Source organism: Petaurus breviceps, unplaced genomic scaffold (assembly GCF_028583685.1).
Source record: "Petaurus breviceps papuanus isolate PSGF00001 unplaced genomic scaffold, PetGlider_PUasm1.0 90617, whole genome shotgun sequence".
Taxonomy (NCBI): Eukaryota; Metazoa; Chordata; class Mammalia; order Diprotodontia; family Petauridae; genus Petaurus; species Petaurus breviceps.
Window position 1 is genome coordinate 4687473 of NW_027187287.1, and position 16448 is coordinate 4703920.

The following is a 16448-nucleotide window of genomic DNA, read 5'->3' on the forward strand; positions in this document are numbered from 1 at the left end:
TGATATAATGGTCCCTAGAGCTAAACAATCAATGATTATTTATTAAGCACCAACTGAGAGTCAGTGGGGATACAAATACAAAAGTGGGACTATCTCTTTCTCAAAGAGCTTAAATTCTACTGGGGGAAAAGAGGGATTCTATCATTATCTTGGGTAACACTGAGAGCGAAATGTCTAGAATGAGGAGGGTAAGGATCCTAATACACACTTCTATGCTCAGGCTATAATTGGGTACTGTAAGTCAGTTCTAGAAGGTATAATTTAAGATGGACACTAACATACTTGATTGTGTCACAGGCCAACCATGACCAGTAGGGGCTGGAGACTAACAGAACAGGACTGATTAAAGGAATTGGAGATGTTTAGATTACAGGAGAACAATATATAAGCTATTTCAAGTATTTGAAGGTCTGTTATAAAAGAGGGAGTAGAAGTATTCTTTTTGATTAATGAGTAATGAATGGAAGTAGTAGAGAAAGGGATTTAGGTTTGATATGAGGAATAAAGTCCCCAAATAAGAACCATTAAAAACTGGAACTGACTGGAGGAAGAATAGTTACTTTAGAGGTACTTCCCCCAAATTGGAGGTTCTGAAGGAGTAGTCAGATTTCCATTTTGGCTGATTTCATAGAAGAGGTTCTTGAACAGATATCTTGAACTGTTTCAAATGGCCTTTGAGCACTGGCCTTGGAGTCAGGAAGAACTGAGTTCAAATCCGACCTCAGAAACTTAACACTTATTAGCTGTGTGATCTTGAGCAAGTCAAAAAAGAAAAAGGAAAACAAAACAAAACCAAAAAAGGCCTTTGAGATTCCTAGCTAGCATGGAGAGTGGCTGGGGCTGAGGGGACCCATGGGAAGTTGATGTGTGTGTGTGTGTGTGTGTGTGTGTGTGTGTGTGTGTGTGTGACCCAAACTCCGCTTCTGTAGACATTATCGATCTACAGGGCAATGGAGTAATTTTTTTTTTTCCCTTTTTAGAGGGCGGAAGGCAGGGCAATCGGGATTAAGTGACTTGTCACATGGCTAGTTTTTTTGTATTAAGTGTTTGAGGCCAAATTTGAACTCAGGCCCTCCTGATTCCAGGGCTGGTGTTCTATTCACTATGCCACCTAGCCGCCCCGCAATAGAGTAATTTTTACATGAGGGATAGTGGAGCAATTGCACATTACAAGGATATATTTTAAAGCTTTTGATTGACCCAGGACAGCCATCAGCCTCTGCCTTTGGGGATAAGGTAGAGGAAATTTTGTCTATCACATGAAAAAAAAGCAGTCTGTTATAAAAATGAACAAGTTTCTCAATTAAAGTTCTCTTTCTCCTGAGTAATATTTAAAGAACTGCCAAGGTATAGTTGGATAATTTATGGATAATAGGGTCTAGGCTTGGCATTAATAATGCTTTTCAAGATAATGCAAGATAGAAAAAGAAGCATGTCAATGAGACAGCAGTTATAATATTATAGGGCAGCACCAAATAAAACAAGTACTTCTGAGAATCTTGTCTTGCCTAATTCCTCACTGGTATATACATTAATACCATACATGCTATTAATGAGCAAAGAACTAGAAGGAAACCTCTTAGCAAAAATTAAGAATCTTCTGTTTATACTAGTTTTATAGAATTACACTGAAAACAAACCAACCAAAAAACCTTTTTCTTTTATTTTACAAAGGAGTTTTTTCTTATTTTGGCAGCAGGATATTGGGTCTGTTAGGTCTTTCTTCCCTGAGGGAGCATGGATTGTAAATGAAACACTTTAAAAAAGTCAATAAAAAACGATTTACAAAAGGATTCTCTAGGTTTGGTCCCCAGAAGAATCAAGTTTAACATGTTTGGCATCAGGCCCTTGTGACATAAAGATTCTGGTTTACTACACAATAGTATCAGGGATAACTAGAAGATCATTGTGCTGCCTCTGGATAGAAAGGTATAGCTTTCAGTGATAGAAATTTGTAATTAGTGATTCAAGAACTGAACAACATATCAGCTTCCTTAGATCTTCTCCTGTTCCAATTCTCTTACAATTTATTTATTCAAATAACAAACAATTACTACAGGCCAGGGAAATGGGCTAGGCACAAGGGATACAAATACCAAGTATAAAACCCCTCAGTTTATAGTTATAATTGCACTACCTTCTGTGTAGAGAGATCTCCCTAGTTTGACTCCAATTATCCATTCTACTTTACTTCCGTTCAAACATTAATGTCCTAGCCAAACTAACTGTTTTTACTCTCTGCCCTCTCCAGCTTCCACAAATTCATGTTGGTTGTTTACAAGGCCTCAGATGGGTTCTTTGCACCCACCTTGTGATCACCACAATGCTGATATATGCCTTTTTGCCAAAGTTTTTTTTCTCAGTCTTATTTCTCAATATCTTTTTCTTATGTGAAATTTTCTCAGATGCTGAACAGCTAAAAGTGACCTTTCCCTCAGATTTTCCTTAAGTTCTTTGTACTGCTCTCTCTGTCAACACCACATTCTACCTTTTAATAGGCTTATTTGATTATATGTTGTGTCACCCCCATACAACCTAAGTAAACAGCTCCTTGACTATAGAAATTGAGTAATTTTTCATCTTTGTACCTGCAGCAACTAGTACAGCAGATACACACATAAACACACACACACACACTCTTATATACTGCTTTCCTAGTCTATGAATGGTTCTATTTAATGCCTATTATTTGTATACTACATTTAAATAGACCCATTCTTCTCTTGTCTCCTTGTCTTACCATGGGGGATTCCTGAGGGAGGATCCTGTAACAGATGAAATTTCAGATCTGTTACAAGGTTAATTATGAATAAAACCTTCAGTTGCCAGCTAATATTATTGCACAACATAGACTGAATACTAGAGAGAATACCTGCCAACTTCCATCATAAGGGCAGAGATAAACTGTTCATCTATTTTTCAAAAGCTCACTCAGACATGGAACCAATGAGAAATGAATGTTTGATCTAATAAAGTCTAATGGTCCTTCCCTTCACAATGTAGTTAGTAGCATTTAGCAGAAAAAGTAGAATTCTTTCTATTAGGAAGGAAGTGAAGCAGATGTCCTTGGAAAAGTAGAAGATAATAAACAAATTCCTGTCTCACAATATAGGCAAAAGAACCAAATCACAGTACTTACAGAAAGGCTCACCCTGGCATAATAAAGGCTTTTTAGAGATGGGACTCTTTCCATTAGACATCTAAACTTAAATCAGGTATAGAGGGAGACCAAAGAATGGCCTTACTGGAAGGAAGGTAAGAAGGAAGGAAGGAAGGAAGGAAGGAAGGAAGGAAGGAAGGAAGGAAGGAAGGAAGGAAGGAAGGAAGGAAGGAAGGAAGGAAGGAAGGAAGGAAGGAAGGAAGGAGGGAAGGAAGGAGGGAAAGAAGGAGGGAAAGAGGGAAGGAAGGAGGGAAAGAGGGACTGGAGTGTGGAAGGAAGGTGGGAGGAACAGTAAAAAAAAAAACTCATATGTTCTAAAGTGAATGACTGGGTGCAAGTGTAAGTTTGTGAAAAACATATAAGATACCTAGAAAGGACACTCTTTGTAACCACTACAATTCTGATACATGCCTTCCTGCCAAAGAGGTAGACAGATCTCAAGCAAGAGTATATGTTTCTGTGTTAATAATTAGCCAACAGACAAAAGGTATTGTTTCCTTCTTAGAATACACTTTCTCCTGAAGCAATATGGTATTGACAAGAAATATTTGCCTCATATATTCACAGTTTAATAGTCAAGGAGAGGACAATATAGCCAACAGACTATATTAAAAGATACTTATTTTTTTTCAACAAATTTTCAAATCAAACTCATCGTGAAAAAGAATGGGGATAGGGGAGGTAAGGGTGGGTAAAAGTCTATACTTTAGAACAGACTCACGGACAATCTGAATTCAATTTAATTGGGGGTAGGGTGACATTCCATGCTTCTCTCAAGAAAGCCCTCAAGGAATATCCAAACAACTAATTCTAATTATTCCTGAAGGAAAATGTAATTAAATTACCCAAATACCATCTGTCCTGGAATATAGCAATCAGCAGGCACATGTTTCACATACCCCATACATACACTTAGCAAAAACTAGACCACTGAGCTTAGGGCTATGGATTCTTCCTGTATTTTTTCCCTTAGCTGTCATGGGGTCAGACCAGTCAAGCTATGTGAACCAAAGAACCTTACCTGCAAGACTATGGGAAGTTGTTCTGGTGGGTTCCTGTTCTCTACTCCCATTGTAAGCCACACCTGGAATGCAGTCAATTGCTCAGCAAAGAATGGACTGTGCTATGGGACAAAACAGAAACAGTAGTGAGTTTGCTCTTCTTTTCCATGTATAAAACAATTAGACTTCTATGTGTATTTCATATACAAATGAGATAGTGAGTCTTGACTGGAACAGTAAAATACCAGTAATGAATCTTTCCAAATAAGCATTTTTAAATATTTTCCCTCCCACAGAGGATAGAAAAATCATTCAGAGACTGCTCGTATTAAACCACTCTGGAGAAAAATGAAGACAGATGATAAAAGGGTGATACATAAGAGAATATAATCCTGGGTTATATGGGGAAAAGACTAGGTCATTTTCTTAATATATTTCTTCATGTACATCAAGTGACAATTTCTCATTCTTACATGTTGAATTTTTTGTATACACAGCTCTATCTTTCTGGAGGACAAAGTAAAACAATACATTATGAATGAAGAAATGTATCCTTTTTCTTCTGCTAACGTATTTTAATACTTTCCTGGAAAAACAAAAACAACAGCAACATGATGGATCATTTCAGGACTATGTATTTTAAAAACAGAAATTAAATTATCTGTTATAAAAAGAAAATATAAGGCAAAAATAGTGAATGATAATGATTTCTATTTGTAGTCCCTAAAATCCCAGGAGTGTGGGCAACGTGTGAGGGTCTGACTCATAGTCTAGGGAGTCATGGTCCCAAGAGATATACTTTAGTGAGCATTGAGAATTCTGTTTCATATTTTTAAAGGAGTAACTTGAGGGTCAGAAAAGCATGACACTTGAAAAAAAAGCTCTGCTAGGAAAGAAAGATTCTATATACAAAAAAAAAATTAGTCACTGTCACTTTTTTTGTGGTTTTCGAAAAAAAATATGCCCAATGACTGAGGAACGGCCAAAGAAATGGTGGTACATCAATATGATGGAGTTGTACAATGCAGTAAGAAAGAATGAATATGAAGAATTCAGGGAAGCTTGGAAAGACTTATATGAACTGGTGCTGAGTGAAGTGTGGAAAACAATATATATGATGTCTTCAATAATGTTAATGGAAATAACAAGGAAAAAATGTGATTATAATGACCCAGTTTGGTGGCAGAAAAAAAACAAAATATACCTCCTTTACTTCTTTGTGTGGAACAGTGCATACATTGATGTGTTGGTTAGTTTAACATGATGTGTTGGTTAGGTTAAAAGAAGAGTGATCCATTTGGAAATGAAGGTTTTGTAAAAACAGAAGAGAAAAACCAAAAAAATAAAATATGAAAAATGAAAAAGTAAGTTGGTATAAAAAAATTTAGGGATTTAACATTGATTGAGAATTAGCCAAAATATATGTAATCAAACTTGAAAGGCAATTTGTGATTAAGGGAAGGTAATTTTTTCAGATTTAGCCTAAACTACTCATAAATTGATATTTAAAAAGAAATTAGGTAAGTGGATAGTCCCTGAAATAGCTGCTATAGGTTAAAAGTAAATTAATAGACTGGTTTTTATTCAGGTATGTTATATAATTAAGTCCCTCTTTCTCCCTTTACTTAAAATCATTCTTGGTCTATGGATTTTTACACACTGCACCTTTGCTCAGGTCCTCTATTTGGATATAAAAAAGGAAAAGAAAATAGTTAACTTCAACAAAGGAACTAAAATCGGCAAAGAAAGAAAAGGCTCTCCCAGCTCAGTGTGACTGAGAGAACTGACCATATTTTCAAAGGTTCAAGGGAAGCTTGATGTGTGGGGAAAAGCATCTTTCAATGATGAGACAGACTCTGGGCTTTCATTTATGCAAAAACCATGTCACAACAGAGGCCCATTTTCTCTCTCAAGACATTGCCCAAAGCGGATGTTCCAGGATGGCCTAGGGTCTTCTTTGGGATCTTGACAATGGGTGTCAGGGATAATTTCCTATTCTTAGGTAAATAAAACAAATACAATTGGCTCATACAGGAGAGCAAGTATGTTCTTCTGGACTTTGGGTATTAAAAAAATGTTTAATAATATTAAGCAATTCCGGTTCCCAATTTTCTTTGCAGATTATAAAAATATGATAAGAGAAGGGAAGGGAAATGGGAAAATCAGACAGAATTAACAAGAAATACTCAGTATTTAATCAAATAAATTATGTTTTTCATCACTGTTACAAGAAAAAGCAACTTGCCTATTAAGTACCTTATAATTATTCTTAGTCACCAATTCTGAAGCAAAAGTCTCATACTAGATTACATATTTCTTAACAGGGCTTTGCCATGTTTGATATATACCTTGCTACCTCACTAATGATGTGTAATGAATTATTTTAAGAAGTGAAGGTGACTAAGAAGCAAAAAGTAAATGAAGAGTGTTTAAGTATAGATCACAAAAATTTGTTCACGATTCTTGACCTACAGATCTGAATTCACCTTTCAGTATGAAGTAGTGTGGCAAAGGGTCAAGAGTCCTAGACTTGGAGAAAGAAAGTTCATGTGTGAAACCTGATTTTACTACTAAGTAATGTGTCTAAGGGACAAGGCAGAATCTCTCAGAGCCTTGGTTTCCTCATTTCTAAAATGGACGCTGTATATACTATATTTTCTACCAATATATTATTTTCTTGACAGGGTTGTTGTTAGGATGAAATGAGACATTATAAATAAAATGTTTCAAGAACCCCAGGGCATTACATAAAGTAAGCTTTTATTAATAGCAAGAAAAGTAATTTACTCATCCACCCTGTTGGTATAGATATATTTCTCCCTACCCTCTGTGTCCATCTGATAAAGATCCACTTTCAATGTAATTCAAAATTTCTAAGCAACATAACTTAGTTGGATATGGAACACTGGCTTAGCCAGATAAATGAATTACTTAATTTCTGGAGACAGGAAAATGAATTCAGCCCTGTCATCTATGGGTAGGAGATATATTCTTAACCAAATAACAAAGGCAATTATAAAATATATAATTTAAGCACTGTGTAATAATATATGTAATAATAATGACTTGATAATCAAATAACCTTGATTATAAGAAACTGAAAAGCTTCTGCTCAAAATTAGTGTACCTAGGATAAGAAGGGAAGTGGTTGAATGGGAAAAAAATATTTTTGGAATCAAATTTCCCTGGTAAGGGTTTTGTATGTAAGATATACATAACTAAACTTATATATACACACACATGGCATTTCCCAATAGATTAAGTGATCAAAGGATATGAAAAAATACTTTTCAAAAGAAGAATTTCAAAGTATAACATATTCACAACTGCATGAAAGTATGTGCCAACTCACTAATAACAAGAGAAATTAAAATCACAAGAAATTTAAGGTTTCACCTCACATCCAGCAAATTGGCAAAGAGAACAAAGAAATTGTCAAAATTTGTCAAAAAGATTGAGACAAAATGTTGGAGCACTTGTGAAATAACAGGCACACTAATACATTGTTGGTAAAGGGGTAAAGTGGTATTATCATTTTGGAAAACAACTTGGAATTATGGTAATAAAGTGACTAATAAGTCTATACCCTTTGAACTATTATTACTGGCCTTATTATACCCCAAGGAAGTCATATATAAGAAGAAAGTCCTTATATATACTTTTTGTGATGATAAATTAGAAAGAAAATGGATGCCCATTGATTGGGGAATGTTTATACAAACTGCAATATTTGAGTGTAACAAAAAAAATACTGTAAGAAATTGTGTATGTGATGACTATAGATAAATATAGAAATATCTAAATCAGGGGTGGGGAACCTGCAGCCTTCTAGCACTAGTTGGTCAAGGATGGCCTTCTGAATCCAAACTTCACAGAACAAATCCCTTGAATAAGAGGATTTGTTCTTTAAAACTTAAACTCCCTCAAAATGTCACACCCAAGGACCTTGAAGGCCACAGTTTCCCCACCTTGATAGATGAACTGATGCAAGTGAGGTAAACAGAGCCAAGAAAACAATGTACATAATGTCAACAATATACATAGAAATAACACACACACACACACATACGAATTAGCAAATTATAAAGATCAAGCATGATACCAATGAAGAAATCTAAGAGAACACACTTACCACAACCCTTTGTGGAAGTAGGAAGCCTATAGGTATTAAATATTGCACTTTTTTTTTTCCTTTTTAGAGGGGGGAAGGTAGAGAAAATGGGGTTAAGTGACTTGCCCATGGTCAAACGGCTACTTTTTGTGTTAAGTGTCTGAAGCTGGATTTGAAATCAGGTCCTCCTGACTCCAGGGCTGGTGCTCTATTCACTGCACCACCTAGCCACCCCTATTGCACATATTTTTGGATTTTATTAATGTATTGATCAGTTCAGCTTATTTTTTAAAATTTTCTTTCTCTTTTTTTGTGTCTTTAAAAATGTTGACTGTTATATGGGATGGCTCTTCAGTAGGGGCAAGGATATTAGAGATAACTGTGATGATGTAAAAAAAGAGAAGGCATCAATTAAAACTTATTAAAACACACACGTGCATGCACACACACACAAACATACACACACACACACACACAATGATACCGTAAAAAAAGAAAGAAAATGAATTCAGCAAGGTAAATAATAAATGTCACCTTCCTTCCCACTCTCCCAGAGAGACTCGTAACCAGTCCTGTCAATTTGGCCATCTTTGTCTCTTAACTAGAACATTTTGGTTATTGTACGTTAAAATGAAGAGTTATTAAGTTACTGAAGATAGGGGGTGGAGTCAAGACAGAATAGTAGAAGCAGGACCTCCCGCTGCTCCAGCTTCCACCTTTCCCAATCAATGTAAAAAGGGGATTCTGAACAAACTTTGGAGCTACAGAACCCACAAAATGACACAGAGAAGCTAACCTCCCTCTGAGGAGATCCTGGCAGGCCTGCAGGAATCAGCCAGAACAGCGCTCTGGGAGCCAAGCCCAGGCCCCTCATGAGCCGGAGGTTTTAGCCCCAGGGAGGGTCTGACCATGCGCTGGCCAGAGGGAAACCAGATCAGCAGCAGCTGTGGACATTTCCAGAACTATCAACACATAGGTGTGAAGGACAAAGTGAGAGGTCAGTGCAGTCTGGACTTTGGGACCCAGTAAGTGGGAGTCCCTCGGCTTTTGCCCCAGGGTGAGAAGCCACTGAGACACCAGCACAGCCAGCCAGCACGACTTGGCAGCTTCTGTTCCTGGCCTGAAGAGTGTAAGGGGACCAAGAGACCAGTCTGAGGGGTAAACACTCTTACTTTAACCTGCTTGGATCTGGATTGCGGTCTAGGGTGGAGGTCCTGGAGGGTGTGTCCAGCTTGCCAGAGCGTGTGGAGGCCTCAGAGAGGGCATGCATCTAATACCTATGGCAGCTGAGAAAACCCCAGCATTTGGGACAAAAGCTCCCCTGTCTGCTAGCAGAGTCCTACTGGGACAAAAAGCCCAGGGGTCAAGTGACTGAGGGGCGACATGACCAGGCAAAGGAAACAAAGCAGAAAGAAGATTCCAACATTAGACTCCTTTTTTGGGGACAAAATGGAGCAAATCATGGAACAGGAGGAAGACAGTGAAGTCTCCTGCACCAAAAGCCTCAAAGGAAAATACGAGCTGGTTACAGGCCATAGAGGACCTTAAGAAGCAGATAAGAGAAGTGGAGGAAAAATTGGGAAAAGAAATGAGAATGATGCAAGAAAATTATGAAATAAGAGTCAACAGCCTAACTGAGGAAAATAATACCTTAAAAAATAGACTAACTCAAATGGCAAAAGAGGCTCAAAAAGGCAATGGGGAGAAGAATGCCTTAAAAATCTAAATTTGCCAAATGGAAAAAGAATCTCAAAAGCTCAATGAGAAGAATCATTGTTTCAGAATTAGATTGGAGCAAATGGAAGCTAATGACTTTATGAGAAATCAAGACGATGCTAAATAGATCCAAACAAATGAAAGAATAGAAGGCAATGTGAAATATCTCACGGGAAAAATCACTGACCTGGAAAATAGATCCAGGAGAGATAATTTAAAAATTATTGGACTACCTAAAAGCCATGATCAAAGTAAGACCCTAGAAATCATCCTCCAGGAAGTTCTCAAAGAAAACTGCCCTGATGTTTTAGAACCAAAGGGCAAAATAGAGCTTGAAAGAATCCACCGATCACCTCCTGAAAAAAATCCAAAAAAGAAAACTCCTAGGAATACTATAGCCAGGTTCCAGAATTCCCAGATTAAGGAGAGAAAATTACAAGCAGCCAGGAAGAAACAATTTGAATATTGTGGAAACACAATCAGGATAACCCAGGATATGGCAGCTTCTACACTGAGGGATCGAAGGGCTTGGAATATGATATTCTGGAGGTAAAAGGAGCTGGGATTAAAACCAAGAGTCACCTACTGTAGCAGCAAGCACCCCAGCATCCCCAGGATGTCTGCCAACACAGGTTCTTGGATCTGCTTTGATAAAGGAAAGCAAATCAAAATGGGTTAACAAGCTTACTTTAATCAGTCAAGCATATATCGCTTACCTCATTGAGGGGAAAAAGGTCAGCATCCCAAACTTCAGAGTATACAGGCAGAATTATCAAGACAGAAACAGATCAAGTAAACAGCTTTCCAAACTGTCCAACCATTACATCCATACCAAATCAACATCTGGGTTTTTGAAAGCCGGGGAGCTCTGGACAACGGAACACTTCTCAAAGTGAGCCCCAAAACAAAGCCTCATATCAGGGCTTATATAGCTTTCTCCTGGCTCAGAGAATGTAACAACCTTTTGGACCCACTGGCCAATCAAAAAGTATCTACTGAAAAACAAGCCTCCCACCCCAGGCTCCAGGTGCACTTTAGCCTAGGGGCTGGGAAGATCTTCAAATTTACATTCCCATTACACCTACCCAGCAAAACTGAGTATCATGTTTCAGGGGAAAATATGGTCATTCAGTGGAATAGAGGACTTTCAAGCATTCTTGATGAAAAAAACAGAGTTGAATAGAAAATTTCACATTCAGATATAAGAAGCAAGAGAAGCATGAGAAGGCAAAGAGGGAAAAGAAACCATAAGGAACTTATCAAAGTTGAAATATTAATATTCCTACATGGAAAAACGATAGTTGTAACTTATGAAACTTTTCTCAGTATGAAAATAGTTGAAGGGAATAGAAATATATATATATATATATATATATATATATATATATATGAGGGTATATGGGCATATGAATACATATGTGAATGTGTGTATATATGTTTACAGGTATACATAGATAGAGGGCACAGGACCAATTTAACAGGAAGGGAAGATACTTAAAAGGTGAAATTAAGAGGTGAGAGAGGAATATAATGAGAGGAGATGGGTAGAGACAGAATGGGGTAAACTATCTCATAAAGAAGAGGCAAGGGAAAATGGTTACAATGGAAGGGAAGAAAAGGAAGGCAAAAGGGAATGGGTCAACCTTATTCTTATTGAATTTGGCTTGGGGAGGGAATGAAATACACACTAAATGGGGTATCTCACCCTACAGGAGGGTAGGGGGGAAGGGGATCAGGGGGGGATAATGGAAGGGAGGGCAGGCTGGAGGGGAGGGAAGTTGGAAGCACCCACTTTTGAAAAGGGACAGGATAAAAGGAGAGAATAGAACAAGTGGGAGGTGGGATAGGAGGGAGGTAAATACAGTCAGTCTTTTACAATATATCTACTATGTTATTGTTTTGCATTAGCTACACATGTACAACTTATACTGAACTGCTTATCTTCCCAGTAAGGGTAGGTGACAAGGGAGAAAGGGAACGAATCTTTAATTAAAAGTTTTAAAATAAAATGTTTAAATATATATTTATACTATTATTAATACTATTTTACATGTAATTGGGAAATAAGATATACAGGCACTGGGGCACAGAGATCCACCATGCCCTACTGGAAAAGTCGAAAGGGGTATGGGAGAAAATATGGGAGAGAGAAGATTGGAGGAGGGGATATCCTGTGGGACTGCTATTTTGGGGCAGAGGGTAGGGGAAAAACAGGGAGACAATTTGTAACTCAAAATCTGGCAGAAATGAATGATGTAAATCAGAAGTTAATAAAGCATTTGAAAAATGAAAAAAAAGATATCCTCAACTCACTATGTCCCTAAATAAATTTTACACTGGGAAATCTGAGTATAGTAACTCATAGTAATAAATAATAATAATTTAAAAAACAAAAAAAGTAATTAACCCTCAATTTAATCTTTTAATGGAAACTTCTTCTGTTGTTGTTGTTTTTTTATCTTAAAAAGAGATGGGTTTCTCTGCTAATGACCCTCCAGGCCATTCCAGAAAACCTATAATATAAATTCATTATAATCAAAATTGTATATATTGGACTTAACTGTAACTCATGTGACTCTTCACATGAGTAGGAATGAGTAAAATATCTTAAGTGAAGTAAAATTATTTTTAAAAGTGAAAAAAAAAAGATACTTCAGATATCTGAAAAGGAAAGATATCTAGAATTGCATCCGAGGCCTAGAAGAAAAAGTCAACAACATATGAATGTACAATTTCTTCACTCAGTAGTGAAATATTTGACACAAAACAGTCAGAAAAAGCATGTTCCCAGTCAAACACTGAATGGAATGGAACATGAGGAGTTTTAATGCTTATATTTATAAAGACTTACCCTAAATGCAGTTCCTTCCTCTATGATGGTTGGCAATTGGGAGAGGCAAATATCAACGGCTAGGTCCCAAGCTTGCCTGGGAAAAGAACAGAGACAGTAATACAAAGGTTATTTATTTTCTTTAGATTATGGGAAAAACCTGCCAAAAGTGAAAGATACTTTGATGTAATCTAGAACATACGTTGTCTTCCCTTGAGGCAACGTTATGGGAGAAAAATAACTATGACATGACACTTAGGAAAACTTTAACAAAGACCCTTTTAACCAGTGAAATGTCTGAAGTCACCAGTGTCAGTGGCATTACTGTAGGTATTTATTTACTGGGTTTGGGTTGGTTGGCTTTTTGTAGTAAAAAGACAGACTGACTAATCTCGAAAGGGGAAACTTTCACCAATTTCTAGGCTATTGGAGGCAATCTCTTTGTCAAAGAGAACAGAGTTTTACACACATGAATCTCGTTTGCTCAAAATGAGTCTGTGCCATAATTTGTGGGTAGATTTGGAGCTAGCCTGAATTATTAAAGAGAAACCATATAATGGTTACTGCAGGCACCTGGATTCCTATCCAATTACTTCTAAATCTGAAAGGAACACAGAATCATTCCTAATCCTAGAGAAAAGCAGAGCAAAACAACTCTTATATAAGGATTTCCTTGCTCTAGGGGCCTGAAGTTAGAGCAATCAAGCTCCAGGTGGCATAAGGGCAATATGACAATGTAACTATGTGCCAGGGTGAGCACCAAGCAGTAATAGGTAGGTGTAGGCAGTACATATCAACCAATCAGACAGCTTTAACTGCATCTTTTGCTTCTTAAATAGAAAATGAAGCATTGCTTATTTTTGTTTTAATGATACTAGCTTCTTTTAAGTTACCTTGATGAATCTCTTGACTTAGTTTCTCATTATAACTTTATTAATGGCCAGCACCAGGACATGACTCAATTTTTTCCATAACTTCAAATCCTAAAACACACATATACTACCTAAATGTTGAGTACATTTAAAAAAATACTTAGTTTTCACTATGTTAAGAACATTGATTTCCTGAATGAAGCATAAAGTACCTGCCAACCAGCCAGTTAGCCAGGATAATCACATCTCCTAATTCAACTTTGAGATCAGTATTTCAATTTAATGCCCTAAATAATCCTGTGGCACAATGATTTCTATAGTTCCAAAAAAATTAATCCTTAAATAACACTTGGGATGTAGCAAACCAGATTCTCTGAGTTTTTAGTTAGGTCTTTGATTATGTTTCTCTGGAAAGAACTGGCAAATAAATAAATTTAGTTAAAAAAAGCAATAATTTATAAGTGACTTGGAAGAGTTAATTTACAAAGTGTCTAATTTATGGAAGATAATAACTAATGAAGTAGAAGAATTTGAATGAATCAGGGCTTGACATTTTCAGCTGTAACATCATAGATGGCAACCAGGTTGAGAACAGATGCTTAGTGTTTGGCTGCTAAACATCTGTTTCCACAACTCAGCTGTGTGCTGCCTATGTATCTTAGAGAAACTTTTCACTCAAATTTTCAACTGATAGGCCAAAATAAACATCTGGGGCTGTCAAACTGGCATTTTTCCGTGTGCCTGCTCTTCTAGCATTTTAACTTATTATCTATATGACCTTTGGCCAGTTATTTAACTTTTCTAGGCCTCTCTTTGCTCATCTATAAAATGGAGCTCAGGGGTGAAGGTGGGGTGTGATATTTGAATATATTTCTCCTAAAGCAGTTTACAGCTTGAAATAGATGATCCTTATAAACTTGCTCATTTTACCTTCCTAGTCTGTCTGCCCCATCATAACTTTAGTAATCCAAAATACTGATAGTGAAGAAGCCAATTTCTGAACATAAAAATGCTTATTAAGCTTGTCCTGAATAACGGTGATATCAGATGTAGATAAAAAGACAATTCTCCATTAGACTCTAAGTTTCTTGAGGCAAGAACAGTCTAATACCTTTCTTTTCATAGCTAGCATTTAGAACAGCATATGGCACACAATAAGTAATTAATAATTAATAAATTTACTATTATATTATTATATTATTCAATGGGCTATCACATGGAGTATAACTGTATGTGATAGAACTGATTTTTCAAAATAAATATTATCCAAACAAATATCAGATGAGTACTGCTGTCCTGTCCAAGGTGGCTATTGTGAGAGGCTAGACATTGTTCCAAAGATGTGACTACTGCTAAAAAAAAACCTTCTTGAAATAATCTTAAGAGCTGGAGGCAATTGTTTGCATAAGAACAATGGATAATTTTTAAAAATTAATCACATTTATCAGGTGCACTAAAGTTAGAAAAACATTTTCTTCAGAATACTATTGTGACATGGGAGGGTTAAGGATTATTATTCTCATTTTGCAGATGAGAAAACCGGCTCAGAGAGGTTTGTCTTGCCCATGATTATAAGCTAATAAATACTTGATGCGAGGTCTGAATTCTAGATTTTCTTACTACATGCCCAGCTATAGTCTGGTATATCCTAAATTATAGTTGTCATTCTTTAAGAGAAGATATCACAGACACAACTTATTTGAACACAAGGCTGATCAAACCGGAAGGTAATCAAGCTGGAATATATTATTTTGGGTCCCAAAAAGAGGTGTGATAAAAAACAAGACTGATTTTCTGCCCTGGATTGTAAATTGGTTCTCAAGACAATTTTGAAAGAACAGTCCTGAAAATACACAGAATAACCCTCACATCATTGGAACAGTGTATCTAACCTCCAAAGATAACAACTCTGAAGAGTAGCAAGTAATCATTTGAATGAATAAGCTCTGGTGGGTTAGCTTAAAAAAAAAACAACCCTAAACTAGTTGTTTCTTTAGAATCTAAACTAGTACATAAATATGTGGTACCTTTTTTTCCCCTCTCTATTACTGTTTGTGGTTTATCCATCACACTGCTTACTAATGGAGGCAGCTATGTAGTTCAGTGGACAGAGAGCTGGGCCTGGAGTCAGAAAGACCTGAGTTCAAGTCTGCCCTCAGACACTTATTAGCTGTGTGATCCTGGAGAAGTTAATTTAACCTCAAACACATTAAAAAAACAAACAACCTTTAAAATCTTAAACCATTCCAACAACCACAAAAGCTTACTAATACTTGGTTAGACTAAAACTGAATCCAGAAAAAAGCAGGAAACTTAAATGTTGTCAGTCATTCAGTTTATCTGACTCTTGGTAACGCTGTGGACCCCAGTATGCCAATACTATCCATGGTGTTTTCTTGGCAAAGATATTGGAGTTGTTTGCCATTTCCTTCTCCAGTAGATTAAGGCAAACAGAGGTTGAGTGACTTTCCCAGAGTCACACAGCAATTAAGTGTCTGAGAATGGATTTGAACTCGGGTCTTCCTGACTCCAGTCCCAACACTCTTATCTGCTGAGCAACCTCACTGTCCCATGAATACACTAAGCCTCATCCTGAATGAATAGTGACACCAGGCACAGATGAAAAGTGTTAACTCTCCATTAGATTGTAAGCTCCTTCAGGCAGGAATTATCTAATACCTTTTCTTTTCATATCTAGTGCTTAGAACAGTGTATGGCACATAGAAAATGCTAAAGGAATGACCTTTCCTTTTTGTTG

At 36.8% G+C, this 16448-nt stretch overlaps 1 protein-coding gene across 2 annotated transcripts in view; it reads right to left on the minus strand.

The window, feature by feature from the left end:
• Window positions 1-16448, minus strand: part of RPTOR (regulatory associated protein of MTOR complex 1) — a 528996-nt gene that overhangs the window by 199576 nt on the left and 312972 nt on the right. For both annotated transcript variants that reach the window (XM_069064093.1, XM_069064092.1), the window contains exons 10-11: window positions 12840-12915; window positions 4182-4283 (exon numbers count right to left, since the gene is read on the minus strand). In XM_069064093.1, the coding sequence (XP_068920194.1) occupies window positions 4182-4283; window positions 12840-12915 (178 nt within the window). The remainder of the gene's footprint in view (window positions 1-4181; window positions 4284-12839; window positions 12916-16448) is intronic.